Source organism: Aulonocara sp. 'chitande type north' Nkhata Bay, linkage group LG23 (genome assembly GCF_057382095.1).
Source record: "Aulonocara sp. 'chitande type north' Nkhata Bay isolate Kocher_YH1m ecotype deep benthic linkage group LG23, A_spYH_male_GT1.1, whole genome shotgun sequence".
Taxonomy (NCBI): domain Eukaryota; kingdom Metazoa; phylum Chordata; class Actinopteri; order Cichliformes; family Cichlidae; genus Aulonocara; species Aulonocara sp. 'chitande type north' Nkhata Bay.
In genome coordinates this window covers 44325908-44345571 of record NC_141365.1, presented here as the reverse complement: position 1 = coordinate 44345571, position 19664 = coordinate 44325908, and the positions used below count along the sequence as shown (strand labels likewise).

At 42.5% G+C, this 19664-nt stretch overlaps 1 protein-coding gene across 2 annotated transcripts; it reads right to left on the bottom strand.

The window, feature by feature from the left end:
- Positions 1–326: 326 nt before the first annotated feature.
- Positions 327–18426, bottom strand: LOC147302721 (NLR family CARD domain-containing protein 3-like). Of its 2 annotated transcripts, XM_086284408.1 has the most exons (9): positions 18326–18426; positions 17867–17998; positions 17126–17257; positions 13912–14043; positions 12048–12283; positions 10158–11943; positions 7915–8088; positions 2630–2806; positions 327–522 (listed from the first exon to the last, which is right to left on the bottom strand). In XM_086284408.1, the coding sequence occupies exons 1-9, from the start codon at positions 18424–18426 to the stop codon at positions 327–329; spliced, it is 3066 nt and encodes a 1021-aa protein (XP_086140534.1). The 2 variants fall into 2 exon arrangements, with proteins under 2 accessions (XP_086140534.1, XP_086140535.1); XM_086284409.1 differs by lacking the exons at positions 327–522; positions 17867–17998 and having other exon boundaries at positions 2611–2806; positions 12048–12289.
- Positions 18427–19664: the final 1238 nt, after the last annotated feature.

Below are 19664 nucleotides of genomic sequence, written 5' to 3'. Positions count from 1 at the left end.
TGTGTTTTGGATGATGTGTGTATGTTTGTGTTGGACTGCTGTCTGTAAAGCAAACGCACATTTTGCTTTGGATTTCAGTGTCACACAGACTTTAAGGTGCAATGAAGAGTTTGAGAGTTTCACAGTGAATTTTCCAGTGGAGGATTTTTCTTCTTCTTTGAAGGTTTGAAATGTGAACATTGTTCTGCTGCAGTCAATGGACTAAACCAGAGAAGAAGAAAACAGACTTTACCATGAAGATCCTCAGTGTGGATCAGTATAATATCAGCCTGATGTCTGCAGTTTAGTGTCAGCACAACTTTCACATCATATTCATCTCAGCACAACTAAAACATGCTGACTGACCTCAGAGTTTCAAGTTTACATCCTGGACTCTCCAGGAAACCACACAGATGCTTCACTCCTGGATCCTGCAGTTTGTAGTTGGAGCTCAGGTACAGCTCTCTCAGATGGGAGGGGTTGGACTTCAGTGCTGCTGCCAGATAATCACAGCTGATCTCTGACAAACCACAGCTCTTCAATCTGTATAAAGAATGAAAGATGTAAGTTTATTAGACAAAGTGCTTGAAATCATTCAGTGTTTCATCATCTGTTCAGAGCTGAAGAAGGTTCAGAATGTAGAAGTTTAGAAAATGGAAACTCCAAACAGCTGAAGCCAACAGGAAGCAGCTTCAAACAAACACAACAAGAGAAAAAACTCTGAATGTTTCACATTAAAGTCGTACATTTCTCATAAAAACAGGACAAAGACTTGAAAAAGTCGTGTTTTTCCTTCCAGGAACCACATGGCTTCACTTTTAAAGGTGAAGTGTGACAGAAATGGACATATTTGAAGTCCAACACCTTTTTCCAGTCACATTATTAAAGCAGACAAACTACAAGCTCATTTTCATTCCAACAAGTCATCTTCTGACCTGGACTAACAACACTGGTCTCTATGTGCAGCTGGCTGTGAGACCAGTGCTCAGGGAGCGTCTACAAAGTGCAACACTGAAAGAACATCACACACTCATTTGCTTCCAGCACTTTCACACAAACATCTACTGTCATTATTGTCACCAAACTCTGTGGATCCTTTATTGCAAATTCAAATGGGATCAAATGGTCAGACAAAAGAGGGTTATGAGGAAATATGATGAAATGTTGTGTATTAGCAGCAAGTTATTGAATCTTTTTCCTCAGAAACCAAACAAAATGATTGACAAACATCTTTTTACAAACTCAGTGTTGGACTTGGATCAGCAGGATAAGCTGATGTTTAAAGGCATTTGAGTCTCGCTGTATGAGAGTCCAGTTATTACTCAATATTTATGGATGATGTTCTTTCAGTGTTGCACTTTGTAGACGCTCCCTGAGCCTCACAGCCAGCTGCACATGGACCAGCTGACATTACCCAGCATTAGAGGCGGCTGTAAAAAATTCATGTTCCCATTTAAATGGTTTTAATTTGAATAAAACGATGTTGATTCATTCAATCCTGAATCGATGTTTAATATAAATGTATTTTGCCAGAATCTCAGGTTAAAGCTCACAAACTATTTCAACAAGCAGCAAACAGCTAAAACAGTAAATGAGAGCAGCTAAACACACAAAGATGGAAACACAGAGCGTGGATCGTTCACTCGACGGCACGTACACGGACACGCCGTCGGGGCTGAAAGTGGACAGCTCACAGATCCTGAAGCTGCAGGTTTCATCTGTCTCCAACCAAAACTGAGTGAAGCAGCAGCAAAAGAAGATCCAAACTCTGCTTCACGTTTGATCAATATGCTCATGAATTCTCTCTGACTTTGGCTGTTCCTGCCTGCACAGCTCTCTCTCTCTCAGTGTACTCCAAGAACAGCTTCAAACATCTGTTTCTGCATCATTCACTGTTTATTAGCCACCAGTCTGCTGTTGTGTTCAGTGCTGTCGGCCTCTGACAGTAAAGCCTCATTTCTGCTGTTCCATGGAAACTTTTTAAAATGATGACAGATTACAAACTCTCAGCTGTGTCTGTAATCAAACCTCTGTAACTTTGCTTCACTTCAGCAGCATCAGCTCATGTTCACATGTTGCTTCATGGTTTGCTTCAGTTTTTGATCGACTGCAGAATATTTTGAAGGTTATCTGCTATAAAAAGCCAGAAGAGGAAAATCTGCTTCATGTGTTTCTGTTTGATCCTCAGTGACTTTGACACAAAGGCCTCTGCTGTGATGATCACACCTCTGATCAAGTCTCACAGTGTCACAACTGATAAATGATCAGAGTTAGAATATTTCTGACTGTCTGCTGTGTGCCGTGACCTTTGACCTGCTAAAGACAGTCAGCTGTGGATTATTCATTGTTGTGTCTGATACTTAGAACTGTGAGGAAGAAGCTACACAGTTAATCAGGGTCCCCTCTCTCTGAATCAGGAAAGGTGGGCAGGCCGCGTGTGGGCCGCGGGCCATACGTTGAGTATCACTGTTTGAAATGTGAACATTGTTCTGCTGCAGTCAATGGACTAAACCAGAGAAGAAGAAAACAGACTTTACCATGAAGATCCTCAGTGTGGATCAGTATAATATCAGCCTGATGTCTGCAGTTTAGTGTCAGCACAACTTTCACATCATATTCATCTCAGCACAACTAAAACATGCTGACTGACCTCAGAGTTTCAAGTTTACATCCTGGACTCTCCAGGAAACCACACAGATGCTTCACTCCTGGATCCTGCAGGTTGTTGTTGTCGCTCAGGTCCAGCTGTCTCAGATGGGAGGGGTTGGACTTCAGTGCTGCTGCCAGATAATCACAGCTGATCTCTGACAAATCACAGCTCTTCAATCTGTATAAAGAACCTCAACATCTGGCAATAAACCCATTCTGATTCTGATTCTGATTCTTTTATTGAGTCACACTGTGAAACTGAGCCACAGCTGAACCAGCATCCCTGTACAGCAGACACTTACAGTGCTTGGCTGCTTCCATTGGACCCTCTGCACAGAGCTTCAGTTTCCTCTTCTGGTCCCAAAGTGCAGAACAACAAGGTTTCAAACAGCTTCGTTCCAGCAGCATCAGCCACAGACATGCAGAGAGAATCCTTTGGTTGTGTTGTGCGTTTGCATATCTGCTGTCTGTGTTGCTTTGTGAGGATGGATCATCTCCTGCAGCTCCAGATAAACAAGCTGGACCTGAACCTGGTAGCTTCACTTAGAAGACACTTGTGACGGGAACGTGTGAGAAGTTTTGTGCAGACAAGTGTGGATTTAGAGTGTGGGACGAGCTCTCCACAGTCTTTGTGGAGATCCACATTCTGCATACTGCCTGTGAGAAGTTGCAGACATTTGTCCTCCAAATCCACTGAGCAGCTGCTCGTGGTGGTATTAGCTTCATGTGTGCGTGTTAGCATGAAGCCTCGGTCACACTCTGCTGTGGACACGGTCACGGACAGCTGGACGCCTGATGGACGAGTCGTCCTTCCTGTTAAACTTCTTTGAGCATGAGAATAACATGAGAAGCTCAGTGGACACTGTTCAGTGTTTTAACTCTCGCTTTCACTTCAGCTTCACCAACAACAGCACAAGCAGAGCAGCCCACTGCCTGCATGGCTGGGACAGCGCCCCCTGGTGACTGTAAACCACTACAACATGTAGACGGCCGTCTGCAGGCTGGATGTAGCACCACCGCAGAGACGTGCTGCAGCTCTGTTTAGTTACCCAGCTGACAGCAGAGGCTGTAGTTTACTGTTACCAACATGGAAAACTGAAGCTTCACCAGCTGGAGCTACAGAGCTGGAGAACAAAGGAGACTGAGAGGCCAGAATGATGTGGGAGGAAACATCAAGAGCCTGTTTGAAAGGAGACACATGTGGATGCTGTGCCAGTCTGTGGTCTGTCAGAAGTCAGCTGAGTCACACTGCAAGAAGCTGCAGAATCTCAGAGGAGGAGATTTGGAAGTGTTTGTGGGACAAACTGGACTCAAAGAAAGAAGATGTTTGTGAAGTCTTTGGTGGAGGTGAGCAGTGTGAAGCAGAACACATGCAGATGAATCAGGAGGTCAGCATCAGTGTCTCCTTGTGGTGGACGGTAAAAGAATCAGAGCCAACGCTCCCGTCCACCCTCGGCATGAAGCAGTGCTGTTTCTGAAACAGGAGGACAAGTCCAGAGAAGACAGAGGAAGCAAAGATGAGGGTGGGACAGGACAGCAGGACTTCCTTCACACCTGCAGCTCCATCACACTGCTGTAGGTCCTCTTCATCACACATGTACCTGCAGCCTGTCTTCAAGTCCAGGAGTCACCTCCACACAGTGTAGAAGCCTCCTGTGCAGACCATGGAGTCCAGCCTCTGTCAGGGAAGTCGGCACTAAAGCCTGAAAGACTTCAATCTGTCTCTGCTTCACCCGAGAAAGACCAGCACCGTACTTGTTGTGCATTCAAGGAGGGAACATCAGCACTGCATCGTGGGAACAACACCGCAGGAACAAAGACACAGCACGGCCGATGAAGGACGAGGACAAAGGAAAGGTGAGTGAGAAGACCCTGGTGGTGTGGACGGACCTGCAGGGGCTCCAAGACTGAGGAGCAGAGACGTCCATGTACCAGCTGAGGATGCTGCAGTGATCCAGGGAGCTCGGTCCAATCTGAGGCCGTGTGAACTACGTGGACCACAGTTTCTTCACAGACTTCAGCCACGTGAACATCTGGAGATCCAACAGTGCACGAGCTGTGAGCCATCAGCTGTTTCTCTCATCAGCTGCTGTAATGAGAGCTGCTGGAATCATCTCGAGCAGCAGGAAATCACTGATGTTGTTTCTAACCAAAGATATGGGACTGAGCTCCGCTGAGCTCCTTCTACTTTCATCCAGATAGAAACTGCTACAGTCTGCTGATTATTGCTTTGCCTCCATCACACGAGCTCTTTATCCTGTTCTTCACTCTCATTGGTTCTTTGTCTGCTTGTTTTTACAACAGTAGTCTTCTGATTGGTCAAAGACAATCAGCTGTGACTAAATGTTGCTCCTACAGCAGTGATGGGAATAACTACTGAAGCTAATCCAGTATCAAAGCTCAGGAATCAGCAGCTCCCACCTCGTTTTCTTTCAACAACTATTTTTAGCTGCTGTGTTTTTGTGTTTCTGCAGACCTCAGACATCCTGCTGCTCTGGACAACTTTTTCATTCTTTTTTTATCATTATTTTGCTTTTCTTTTATTATTATGTTATATGTATTAATATGTGAAACACTTATTCTTTGTGTTTTTGCTTTGCTCCTGTCAAACTGCTTTAATAAAATCTGCTGCAGTCTAAACTGTGGACGTTCTCTTTTTAACCCTTTGTGAAACAATAAAGGTTTAAATCTGAGTATTCATCTATGTTAGTGTTTAATGGGTCTAATAGGACGCTTTTAGGGGGTGGGTTTTTATAATCGATTTATCGATTAAAATCGATTCTGGCTTGGATAACGTAAAATCGATTAATTAAAATCCTGAATCTATTTTTTAATATAAATTTATTTTGCTTGAAATTCCAGAATTTCTGGTGAAATCTCACAAAATTTCAACAACAGCTAAGACAGTAAATGAGAGCAGGAACACGGATTCTGCACAAAGACTTAAACACACAGCGCGACCCGCGAATCAGAATCAGTGAGATGTCGCTTTTCTCACCCGATGGCACGGACACGGTTGGGGTTGAAAGCCGACAGCTCGCTGATTCTGATGTTTCCGCGGCTCCGCGCTTTGTGTTTAACCTGTTTGAACCTGCTTAGCTATACCATACCGTCACTGCCATTATATTATGCTGCTATTCATACTGTCATTATATTAATACTGCTATCCTGCATATATCTTACTTACTATTGTTTGAATACTTGCGATTGTTTTATTGTACTTTTTATATTTTACATTTATATTTATTATTGAATCTTGCACCAAGGGAGTGGCACTCCAATTTCGTTGTACTCTGTACAATGACAATAAAGGCTATTCTATTCTATTCTATTCTATTCTATTACGTCCTTTTTACGCTGATTCTAAAGCTGTTAGTTTTATCTCTCTCCAAACAATATTGACTGAACCAGCAGCAAAAGAAGATCCAAACTACGCATCACATAAACATTGTCATGAACTCACTCTGACTTTTGCTGTTTTGCTTCCACCAGGATAAAATCACACTTCATGCACAGCTCTCTCTCTCTCTCTCTCTCTGTACTTCAAGAACAGTTTCCCGTCTAAAAATCTGTTTTCTGCATTATTCGCTTGCTTGTTACGCACAAGTCTACCGTTGTTTACAGCGCTGTCGGCCGCTGTTTTTTTTCCTTTTACTTACTTTCGAAAAGAAAGCCTCATTTCTGCCGTTCAATACTGAACAAATTTAAACTTTTTAAAATTATGCAAAACTGCAAAACGCTGTGTTTGTAATAAAAACGGTGTAACTTTGCTCTGCTTCACTTCAGCAGCATCAGGTAATGTTTATGTGTTTTTGATCTACTGCAGAATACTTTTTATAAAATCCCAGGAAAATCAGCTTCATGTTTTTCTGTGTTTTATCTTCAGCTACTTTGACACAAAGGCCTCTGCTGTGATGCTCACACCTTTGATAAAGTCGCGAAAGTGCCAGCTTCCCTTTTATAGATACAAAAATATGTAAATATACTGATCTGAATTATAATATTTCTGACTGTCTGAGGCAACATTTCCCACATTCCAATCGAATTGAATCGAATCGATTCTAGAAATCAGTGACGATACCCAGCCCTACTTTGAATTGTGTTACACAAAAATAAGCAAAGTTTCTCGTTGTTCAGGCAGAATCGAGCGTTGAAGAATGAATTCACACGTCAATAAACATTTTCATCAGCACAAGCAGGACAATGAAAGCAGGAAATACCCCAAACTGCCATTTCTCATTCTACAACTTCAACAACTGCACATGAATTATACTTCATACACAGACCCACAGTCTCTGATTGCTCTGAAATCTCACTGACAGCCAATAGAAATAAAGAAAAGTCCAGACTGACAGTCTCTGTGGGGTTAGGCAGTGAACTGCTCACGCTGCGTTAAAGTGCATCACAAACTATTGGAATTGGATCCAACTTTGTGAAGCAGATTTCTTCTCAGCTGCTGTTTTGAACATTTCCTCATGAACTGTATTAAACTCTGTAAATGAACTGAGAACTATTTCTACATTTGAAACTATGGATTCATTTTCCCGTTCACTTCTGTACGTTAGTGTATAAATGAATGTTAGACTGGGCTCCATGGAAACACTTGGACTGGTCTCAGCTGCCTTCTTTCTGTAGTCCTTTCTCTTCTCCAGCTTCTGTTTGAAATCCTCTCACAGAGCCTGAAACCTGCTTTGCTGTCATGTTTGGGCCTGTGTTCCTCTGCTTTAACACAAACCTCACCACAGCAGCTGTGTGGGTCGTCTCTGTAGCAGCCAGATCAGCTTCTGATACATGAACATCATCACAGCTCCTAACTTCACCTTTATTAGCTTTGACATTCATGTCTTTCTTTTCTCTGTCTGTTTCCACAAAAGCTCAAAGTCTCTGCAGCCTGTTTTTATCTGCTATCATCAGATCTCCAACAGCCTCATTCACATCCCTCACACACTCTACAGCCTCATCAGTACTGACTTCATCTTCACTGACTGATGGAGCACAACATGAACCTGTGGAGGCTGAAAAGCTGTCCTGACAAACATCTCCCCATCACCACTCCACTTCTGTCAGCCTTTAAATGAACCCTGCTCAAGTCTGTCACTTCTATTTGGAGCCAAGAGGAAAAACTGTTGTTCAGTCGTTTGGAAAGACACAACATTTCTGAAAGCACTCAAACTTCTTCACATTTGTCTTCAGACACATCCTGAACATTTAGGAACTAAAGAACGTTTCAAATATCAAAGATCAGAAATATAGAAAAACAACAACAGCTGCAGTCAGTGAACTCACCTCAGAGTCTCCAGTCGACAGTTTGGACTCTCCAGTCCAGCACACAGAAGCTTCACTGCTGAATCCTGCAGCTTGTTCTTACTCATGTCCAGTTCTGTCAGATGGGAGGGGATGGACTTCAGAGCCGAGGCCACAACTTCACAATGAGTCCCTGAGAGTCCACAGTCAGCCAGTCTGTGATCATAGAAAATACAAAATGTGTTATTATAAAAGCAGAAAGTCTGCATTATAAACACAGACTGAATGTATATGAAGACAAAACAGAGTGAGGTCATAATCTGATGAACATCTGCTCTTCACATCTGTGCTTCAGCTCCTCTTACTGTGTTTGACATGACACAACGATTGAGTCTCTCTCAGACCTGCAGACTTTTAATGAGAATCTTTGTTTGGCTTTAATCTGCAGATGAAGGAGGAAGATGGTGTCACATTTAGGCTTCCATAATGTCCACAGTCTGTCAGTGAGATCTGATCCAGAGTCAGAGTGAAGACACACATGTGGACTGTTTCCTGTCTTGAATCCAGAACATTTTGAATGAGCTCAGCTCAGTGAAGAGTTCCAGCTGGAAAGACGATCTCTGTTTGCTACCTGCTGCTGTCAGGTACGACTGTTCACGTCCACACTCAGGAAAAATCTGCTGACTGTCACCAAACGGAGCAGAAATCTCATCACTGGACAATAATGATGAATGAACTCAGAGCTGCTGATATCACATCTGATTTCAGGGGAACTAAACACAGAAATGATTGGCTCGTTTTAGCTTTCTGTGCCATTAGTCTGCAGGTTTATCACTAGTTGGCAGAAACAGACTTGTATTAATGTTCAGCGCTTCAGTGTTTATGACTCCAGATCCAGGTGACAGCAAGTCAAAATGATGTTACCTGTCTGTGTCCAGCAGCAGCCTTTGAATATTGTTATAAACTCACATGGATCAGTTTGTCTTTGATTGGTTTGTAAAGTTCAAATTCATTTATATTCATCAACTCTAAATGAAAAATGTTTTTCTTCTTCTATGTTTATTATTAGAGTAACAAATTCTTATAGTTTCCTGTTGTTGAGAATTTCAGTGTAAAACCACTCGACCTGTGCATCACTGCACACTGTGAAAGTATTACTGCAGTTTAATCTATAATCCTAATCAGTGTGTTTACTGGACTGTAGTCAGACCTCCGTTATACCAAAGGAAACACTGAACGTCTTCAAAGTCACAATAAATTTATACTAAATGCTAATAAATACTGGAGTGTTAGAAAAGATGCTTCCAGCGTGTTTGTCTTTGATAGGGTTTATTCTGTTCGTCTATTGTCTGACCACTTGGGGGTGCTTTTGTCTCTTTTGCTCTGAGCCTTGGGTTTATTCAAACTGATTTTAATAAACTATTTTCTGCAAGTTGAAGCTTCATCTCCATCTCCAGTGGTTGTTGCATATTTTATGACTATATTAGTAACAGTCAGAGAGTTTAGAGTAAATTAGATCTTCACGTTTGATTTTTGACACAACATAAATGGTGAGCCAGTGTCAGAGGAAGTGACAGCATCCACCGAGGACCGGGGGGAGTGGGAGGACTGGGGGACCAGGCCAACAAAAAGGTGATCACTGATACAGGTCAGCAAACATTTGCTCATTTGGTGTCTTAGAGCAGACTCCGCCCAGCTTTGTCGTCCATGGTTGCTCTTTCAAAGGAATCTAGTAACATATTATTTTACTTAATGATCTACTGACACCACTGACTATGCAGGACAACCCCACGTCTGGAGCCAGTGCACATGTGCAGTTCAATTTCTGGGCAGGTTCTGAAGATGGCCGAGCTGTCGAGGACAAAGTTACTAATGTGAAGCTAATGTGGTTAATCAAGATCTTCATAACTATGTGGAGCACAGTGTGCTTTCATCGTGGAGAAATCACACTGAAGAACTCGGCACACATTTTGGGGGCCTTTCTGTTTGTTGCTACAATCTGCAAATTTCATTAAAAGTTTAATAAACTATCATCTGGTCTTTATTTTTAGTTAGCACATACCTTAAAAACTCTAAGCTGTAAGCTAATGATAGTTATATAACAGCAGATGCATGCTGGTGCAATAAGCTGTATGTTTTATTTTTGATCTGATTAGTCAAATAATCACAAAAATAATCGTTTGTGGCAGCCCTAGTGTGACCTCAAATAAGAAATGATTGCAGTTTATGACTGAGTAACTAAACTATCACCAACTGATAATATTAATGATCACATCTGGACTCACCGAGCCTTTCTGAAGTTCCTCACAGCTGGAATCAGTCTCTGTCGTCCCTCCTTTGTTGTGTTGTACTTCTTCAGGTCCAACTCATCCAGAACCTCCTCTGACATCTGCAGCATGAAGGCCAGAGCTGAGCAGTGGATCTCAGAGAGTTTCTTTGATTTGTTCTCTGACTTCAGGAACTCTTGGATCTCCTGAGATAATAAGATGTCGTTCATCTCCATCAGACAGTGGAAGATGTTGATGCTTCTGTCAGGAGAGGATTTTGTCTTCCTTTCTTTTAGATTCTTGATGACTCTCTGGATGGTTTCTGGACTGTTCTCTGTCTGACCCAGCAGACCTCCTAAGAGTCTCTGGTTGGACTCCAGACAGAGGCCATGAAGGAAGCGAACAAACAGGTCCAGACGACCATTTTTACTCCTGAAGGATTTTATTAGTGTTTCCATCAAAAAATTGTCCAGAGATGACTCTTTGTATTTTTTTCCCAAGAAGTCCTTCAGCACCTCTGACTTCCTGTTGGTGAAACAGTGGAACATGTAGACTGCAGCCAGAAACTCCTGGATGCTCAGATGAACAAAGCAGTAGACTGGTTTCTGGAAGATCACACACTCTCTTTTGAAGATCTCTGTACAAACTCCTGAGTACACCGAGGCCTCTGTCACATCCAGACCACACTGCTCCAGGTCTTCTTGGTAGAACATGATGTTTCCTTTCTCCAGATGTTCAAACGCCAGCCTCCCCAGCTTCAGAAGAACTTCCCTGTCAGCCTCCGTCAGCTCCTGTGGACTCGTCTCATGTCCCTCGTGGTACTTGTTCTTCTTCCTCTTTGTCTGAACCAGCAGGAAGTGTGAGTACATGTCAGTCAGGGTCTTGGGCAGCTCTCCTCTCTGCTCTGTAGTCAACATGTGCTCCAGAACTGTAGCAGTGATCCAGCAGAAGACTGGGATTCTACACATGATGTGGAGGCTCCTGGATGTCTTCATGTGGGAGATGATTCTGCTGGACAGCTCTTCATCACTGAATCTCCTCCTGAAGTACTCCTCCTTCTGGGCGTCATTGAAGCCGCGTACTTCTGTTAGCCTGTCAACACATGTAGGAGGGATCTGATTGGCTGCTGCAGGTCGGGAAGTTATCCAGACGAGAGCCGAGGGAAGCAGATTCCCCTGGATGAGGTTTGTCAGCAGCTGGCTGACTGATGACTTCTGTGTGACATCAGACAGCAGCTTCCTGTTGGTGAAATCCAATGAAAGTCTGCTTTCATCCAGGCCGTCAAAGATGAACAAAAGCTGAGAGACAGCCAGCTTCTCTGCTGTGACCTTCTCTAATGTTGGATGGAAAACATGGAGCAGCTCCAGAAGACTGTACTGCTCATCTCTGATCAGGTTCAGCTCCCTGAATGAAAGCAGAACCACCACACTGACATGTTGGTTCTCCAAGCCCTCTGCCCAGTCCAGAGTGAACTTCTGCACTGAGAAGGTTTTTCCAACACCAGCCACGCCGTTGGTCAGAACCACTCTGATGGGTCTCTGTTGGTCAGGTAAGGCTTTAAAGATGTCCTGGCACCTGATTGGAGTGTCATGGAGGGCGTCCATCTTGGAAGCTGTCTCCAGCTGCCTCACCTCATGTTGGCTATGAACCTCTTCACTCTGTCCCTCTGTGATGTAGAGCTCAGTGTAGATCCTGTTGAGGAGGGTTCTACTTCCTCTTTCATCACTTCCTTCAGTCACACGTTCACATCTCCTCCTCAGACTGATCTTATGTTCATCTAAAACCTCCTGCAGACCAACATCTGCTGAAAGAAAGAAAAACAGAAAGAAAACTCTTCAATGTCTGAACAACAACAAGAAGTCCAGTTTTCAGAAATGAGTCCATCAGCAGACAGATGTTCAGTCTTACTTTGTACACAGCTGCTCTGACTGGCTGTCTGCAGTCCAGCTCTGCTTCTGGATCTTTCTCCACACTGGGGACAGGACCAGTCTCCTGATGAAGCAGACTGGTCCCAGTATGAGGAGATGCACTGTCTGCAGAACCAGTGTCCACAGCTGGTAGAGACTGGATCCTTCAGGACGTCCTGACACAAAGCACAGCAGGACAGCTGCTCCTCCTCACAGACACCACTCCTCTTCCTCTTCCTCCCTCTGTGAACACATTTCTTTATCACTAAAATCATTGACTGTCAGTGACAAACATCCAGATTTGATGACACTGTGCAGAAGCTCTGATGGTCACAGAGAAAAGTCAAAGTGGAGAAACTTGTGTTTGAGTTCAGAATCCAAGTTTCCTTTGCTGTTCCTGCCTGTCTTATTAAACACAGAGTGATCAGCCTACAAACTCCACAGTAAAAGCCTTCATCACAGAGCTGATTATGTCCTTCACTGGATGTACTGGAAGTTTGGGATCCATCACTTTCAACTGACCTTTGACCTCCTCTAAAAACTGTGGTGGAGCAGCGGTGTCACATTCAGAGCTTTCAGCTTTATTTTGAAAGAGTTCAGTCATCAGGAAGTGAACTTCTGGGTTCTGATTTCCTTTCTATTATTTTACAGAAGTGAAGAAGAAGAACTAAAAGCTTTGAAATGATCTGAGTGATATTTTTGAACATTGCCACCAAATTGAGTTCAGCCTCCAGCAGTAACTTTGTTTCATGATGCCTCCCTGATGATGTGATGTTTGATTACAAACCTGTTTATGTGTTAGACATTAATCACATGAACACAGGCAGAAAAAAGAAGCCAATGAAACAAATGACAGAAACGTGTTCATTCACTGCCATGATCCATATTTTCTATGTACAGATGTTTGTAAAGAACACGTGTGCAGCGCTTTGTTCTGAGTATCTGCTGTCAGCACACAGTGCAGCAATAACTACAACCACACGTTTCTGTAGATCCTGAACATCAGCCTGGAGGAATCTGACCTCAGGTCTGCACACAGAGGAGCTTCACCTCTGGGATGATGCTGGCTTCAGCTCCTTCTACAATCAGGCAGAAGCTTCTGCACCATCAGGACACAAACAGAGAGGAGCTTCTATCCTCAGACCATCCAAGTCCTAAATCAGAACATGCTCCCCTCATAGCATCACCATCAGGGTTTAAACAGGACCTTACATCATGTTCTTGTCTCACTGTCATATTTCAGATCATACCTGATCCATTATGACGTCACACGCTGCTACACTGATCCTGCTGCTTCATTACTGCTGATATTACTCTGCTCACTCTGTTCAGTTACTCTCTTTACATCACTTTGCTCATTTGCTCTGTTCTGCTTGCACTGCTCTGTCAGTACATGCTGTGCTAATGTGGCACAAAGCACTTTAACATTACATCTGCACAATGTTTCATTATTTCATTTAATGATCGTTTATAATGTTTTGTCCAGTCACAGGAGCAGCTCAGCACATTTCACTGTGTTGTACGTGTATGACGATGCCTGTGACAAATAAACAGCCTCGGACTCTTCAATCTTCTGCATTTCTTTGGAGATCAGCTCAGTGGCCTGTTGAGACCATCTTTCTATTTCTGATGACTCAGTTCAGATTATTATCCTGATACTTTCTTTTAAAATGTGATGAAATCATTTATCTGATGTTCTGACACAAATACACCAAAACAATCCCAAACAGCACAAACCACCACGTTACACACAGTGTAATAAAAATACAGGCAACTACAAATAAAAACACTTTAAAATATAAACTAAAATTACAAAGTGGTCACAGAATTTCAAACACCCGTAAATGAGTCAGAAGCTCTCTTACATGGTCAGCTGAGCTCCATGATGGAGGTTTGGTGTTGGTGCAGGTTCATCACTGAAATATGGAGGTAGGAATATGGACCCATCACTCCTCATAGACGCAGAGCTGGATACTGGAGACTGTGACCTCTGACCTCTGCAAACACAGAAGGGTTTCTATTAGTGCTGTCAGCGTTAATCTCGTTAAAATGCCGCTAATACGTTAACGAGCTAAATGAGCTAACCCGTTGACGCCGTGCAGGCCAGCATGGCGGTGCAGCATGGCAGCACTGTATGTACAAGGATGCCAGCTGCCGTTAAACCCCGAAGAAGAAGAAGAAGCAGTGTCCGGTATTGTAGCTGTGTCCAAATTTAGGGGCCGCATTTGTTGGTGACGTTACGGCGACGCAACGAAGAAAGCCCAAATTCGAAGACGCCTCCAAATGCAGCCGACAGAGGCCGCAGCAGATGGCCCCGCCCCTCCCTGAGCTGGAGGTTTCTTCCTGTTAAAAGGGAGTTTTTCCTTCCCACTGTCGCCAAAGTGCTGCTCATAGGGGGTCATATGATTGCTGGGTTTTTCTCTGTATCTATTATTGTATGATCTACTGTACAATATAGAGTGCCGTGAGGCGACTGTTGTTGTGATTTGGTGCTGTATAAATAAAACTGAATTGAATTGACAAATGCATCCTCCTTTTCCCCAGATTTTAAAGATGGGTCGGGTGTGTCCTTCATGGCCCACCATATCCCAGAATTCATAGCGCGGCGCAGCCAATTCCAGTTTCCAACAATGGCAGCAGCTACTTAGTTTTAATATTACTCTTATTACTCTTTCTGGGTCACAAAATAAACTTTTAAGCAATGTTCAGGCGAGAATGTAGCTGTGTAAACTTCAAATATCTGCTCGGTTTATCAAGACACCACATGTTTGTAAAAGTGCTCCGACGTTTTCAGAGACGTATGTTGCCCACCAGCTCGATAGCTAGCTGGGAGCTCGAGGGTCACTACAGCCGACGAGAACAGCGAACTCTCGACACATCATTTTCAGATACCGCGGTCTTTGGCCTCTCAGGTTAAACATGATATATAAGTCACTTAGATAGCTTAAAAATGTTATTGTTTCACTTTTTTAAGTATTTTATTTGTTCCTGAGTAAATTGGTTTGGCTGAGATTAAAGTTATAGTTTTTACTAGAGATGGACCGATCCGATATTACGTATCGGTATCGGTCCGATACTGACCTAAATTACTGGATCGGATATCGGAGAAAAATAAAAAATGTAATCCGATCCATTAAATATCACGAAAGCACCTCACAAAACTTGCAACACGCCGTAACTCACCTCAGAACGTTAGCACGTCGGAGCAGTATGCATCACGTGATAGAGCAGCTGTGGCATGCGGGACCTGTGGGTGGTCTGGATAGCATGTGGAGCTTCGCTAGCAACCCGGCATTTCATCTCCGACAAAGTTATCCCCGAGAGAAGTAAAGCAGGTGTGTAAGTCCATCTCTGAATGTTTGTAAAGCATTCCTGCGTTAAGCTTAACAAACGATATATGGAGCGACTGCCTCTTCTTGCTGCTACTTCAATCATGAAACTGCTTAATGATCAGCTGATCGGCTTTTCTGTTGCGAGTCCGTCTCTCTTGTTTGTTTTTGGTCCACTTTGCACCAGAAAGAGGAAACCAGCGGCTGAACAACAGCAGCACATTTAAGCTTGATAAGCTGTTGTTAGAATTTATTTATTATTACTTTCTACTCGAGGATCTTTTTCTACGTAGCTGACGCTGGTAACTGTGCAGGGGCGGATCTAGCAAAGTTTAGCCAGGGGGGCCAATAGGGCATTAACTGGGAAAAGGGGGCACAAAGACATACTTTTCTTTCTTATTCTCATTTAAAATGTCTAGCTTTTAATAAATAATTATCTGACACCCAAAGTTTTAATCTGATGTAAAATGAATAGAAATCAATTACTGTATATAGTGACTATTAAGTCTAATATATACCCTAGTAAGCTATAGTACTTTTTCCTTTGGGAAGGTACCATCTGTGCAGTCTGCAATTTTGTTGAAGAAAGATGTTGAATCTATTTAATATTTCTTGAAAAATAATTGATTTCTGTGCATTTTTTTTCACACTGCATCAAATTAAGGTTGATTACGTCGATTAAGCATCATGAGGTGGCGCGTGAGGGGTGGTTCCCTATTTTTTATTTATTTATTTTTGTTGTTGCTGGGAGTTGGAACCCTATTAGTTAGGTTGCTTAATATTTACGCTAAGTACTCTTTAAAATACCAGAATAGGGAGGATGGTGTAGGTTTAAGTTTATTAGATTGATCAGTATTGCTGAACTATGAAATTTTTTTTTTTTGCATACAGGTATAACAGAATAGCTTTAGTGTAGTTGTTGTTTTAAACTTGAGTATGAACTTAAACAAAATGCAGCAAGATATTTAAAAAAACAGTTTTGTTGATTAAAAAACACTATATCGGATTCATATCGGTATCGGCAGATATCCAAATTTATGATATCGGTATCGGACATAAAAAAGTGGTATCGTGCCATCTCTAGTTTTCACACAGCTGAATAAACGTCAAGCAGAAAACTGATTAATCAGAAGTGTGAGACGGTCGAGAGTTTACTCCAGTGTCCTGTTATATTTTAGATAGCAAGGAGCAGACGGCTGAGTTTATTAAACTCCACTGAGACAATCTGCAAATGTCATTAAAATTTAATAAACTATCATCTTGTTTTTATTTTTAGTTAGCACACACCTGAAACACTTTAGACAGTTTGTAACTCTCAGTGATGCCACAGTGTTCGTTTGACTTTGGGACCTGAAGTGACGGAGTTTAGGACCCAGATTACTCTGCGAGGCTACGGCAGCCGTAATGCTCCGACAATCCATCAGGCGGTGCGGCTTCATCGCTTACCAAAGTCGTACTAAAACATTTTTGACAGATTGTTGAGCGCTGTGCTCCACATAAAATCGGTTCGAGGTCAGTAAGCACAAGCAGAATTCATACATAAGGAGCACTGTCGATTTTTGAGAAAATTAAAGGATTTTAAGTGCGCCTTATAGTGCGGAAAATACAGTATAAACAAATAACAACAAAATTAGTTTACTTATTTTCTTGTTCTGTCTACTTTTGGGATCTGTGTGAAAGTCTGATGACACTTTAGAAACTTGTAAAAAAAATCATAAACTTCCAAAGAGCACAGCAGCAGATCTCTTACATTATCAGCTGAGGTCCATGATGGAGGTTTGGTGTTGGTGCAGGTTCATTACTGAAATATGGAGGTAGGAACATGGACCCATCACTCCTCACAGACACACAGCTGGATACTGGAGACTGTGACCTCTGACCTCTGCAAACACAGAAGGGTTTCTCGTCACAATCAATGATAAAATCTGTCATGTGAGAGTCTAATTTAGAGTCCAGATATTAGAATGACCTCATCATGACAAACCAATATCCAAAGAAAAGCCCAGAGAAATATTGTCTAAACTGACAACAAAGCCTGGCTCATTGGGAGCAAAACACAACGTATTACTCAAAACTCAGGAGTTCTGCACAGTGTGTTATTTTCTTGGTTTTGTAGGTTTGGAGTTAGAGTCAGCTGACGTTTCTCCATGTTTGCCAACTAGCTAGCTGGCTAATAAGTTGAGCTATGCAGCAGGGACTGTTGGTTAAGTCTAATAAATCTTTCAGGTCCTATTTATTCAGAAAAATCTAAATCTAAAGAAAATCCTCAAGTATTTTTATTTTAACCACGGCTATAAACTCACTGGTATCAGTTCTCTAACATTAAAACTCCAGGACAACAACTAAAGTTAGACGTCCAGGTCCTTCCTCATACAGGGACACAGGATAATCTGACGGTGCTTTAGGTTTGTTTATGCAGAAATATAAAAAAAGCCAAGTGTTCACAAAACTTCAAGAAAAACTAAACATGAGTCAGCAGCAGATCTCTTACATTATCAGGTGAGGTCCATGGTTGAGGTTTGGTGTTGGTGCAGGTTCATCACTGAAATATGGAGGTAGAAATATGGACCCATTACTCCTCACAGACGCACAGCTGGATACTGGAGACTGTGACCTCTGACCTCTGCAAACACAAACATCAATAACTGATCAGTTCTCTCTGACAGCCATATGATCAGCTGATCCCTCTGTGATATTGTGTCTGCCTCATAACGCTGACAGGTCAGCCAATCATCAGCCAGTTTTTTCTGTCTCTGAATGAACTCAGTTTGTTCTCAGCTCTTCTCTGATTCTGCTGCACTGACTTCACTTAAACTTACAGAGTTCAGATCTTAGCAAGAAAACAAGTCAATAAAAAGCAAACTCAGATCAAACAGTTTGAACCAATCACAGATCAATGATTCTGTCATGGTTATGTTGAAATGACTAATAAAGTTAGTAGTGTTCTTACATTGTTACTGCAGGTCCATGACTGTAAGGTGGAGGTGTTTGTGTAACCCCGTCACTCCTCACAGACACACAGCTGGATGCTGCTCCGTCCTCTTCCTCCATCTTCTTGATGCCAGGGTGGAGTTAGTCTGAGAGGTAAACACACACACTCAGAGGTGCTGTTGTACTGGAAGCATCACACTGACGGCTTTCTAATGTTGGAGCTTTGGCCCTAAAGTCCAAACCAGTTATTTTAGAGGCTCAAAGTCTTTAAAAAACACCAAAACCATCACATTATTTAATAAGTACATGATCAGGTGGATGAAGGAACTCAGTGTGTTTGGGATCATCATCATGGTGAGGAGCCCACATGTTACGGCTCCTTTGGAGAGAAGCTGAGGATCACTGCAGGAAGTGAGCTCATGAAACCAAACTGCTGTTTGTGAGCAGGATGACTCTGTTATTGGACCTGCTCTGTGTTCTACATATGATCAATACTTCAAATATCTGTAAACATCTCATCTTATATTTGTTGCACTTGGTCACATCTGTCTTTAAAAATAGATTTTTAATGTCACTGAGAGTTCTTTTCTACCTTTATTGATTTATTTTGGAATAAATTAAATATAAAGGTGCCAAAAACTGCCTGCAGCTTCTGCTCTGTGACAGGAAACTACTGTCAGGCTCAAAATGACTTCAGATTATTCATCACAGAGTGTTTATAGATCACAGGACACGTTACAGTTTTACTGTCGATGTTTTAGTTTAAAAGAATGACGTGATAAGATCTTACTGTGAATCTGCGCGCTCATTGGCTAATACCCTGAGACTGACAGGTGGTTATCCAATCAGCGTGCGGCCTCACACGGACATAAAACTCTTAAAGTTTGTTTCTGAAGGGATTTTCAGATCAGACCTGATGTTTCTGCCTACAGCCTGTTTACCGATATAATCAATATCAGACATCAGAGCAACAGAAACCTCGGTGATCAGGACGCCGGGACAGAGAACAGGAAGTGGCTCAAACCTCGCACTTTCATAAAGTGAACTACACTCACAGAGTTTCTGTCGCCATTTTAGTTTTAAAACCCGTCGTGATAAGGGCGGGTCTTACTGTGAACCGGCACGCTCATTGGCTAATAACTTGAGATTGACAAGTCGTTATCCAATGAGCGCGCGGCTTCTCCCAACATAAAGTAGTTTCCTTTGAAAAACCAAAGTCTGATTATTTTTGCCTCCACTGACGGAGCCTGTTGTTCCCGCCACAGAGACACAGTAATGTCAGAGCGGTGTTAACACTCACCTGCCTCAGCACAGCTCTCACTCTCCTCCTGCTCTCTCAGCTGAACTCACTTCCTCTC

What these genes read in the sequence shown, in the direction of transcription:
- LOC147302721 (XM_086284408.1), bottom strand. Translation starts at nt 18,426, where the DNA reads ATGGAGGAAGAGGACGGAGCAGCATCCAGCTGTGTGTCTGTGAGGAGT. An exon ending in TCAGAGCAGCTGTGTACAAA is followed by an intron (nt 11,944 to 12,047) that starts GTAAGACTGAAC and finishes TCTTTCTTTCAG; the next exon opens with CAGATGTTGGTCTGCAGGAG. An exon ending in TGTAAACTTGAAACTCTGAG is followed by an intron (nt 523 to 2,629) that starts GTCAGTCAGCAT and finishes TTCTTTATACAG; the next exon opens with ATTGAAGAGCTGTGGTTTGT.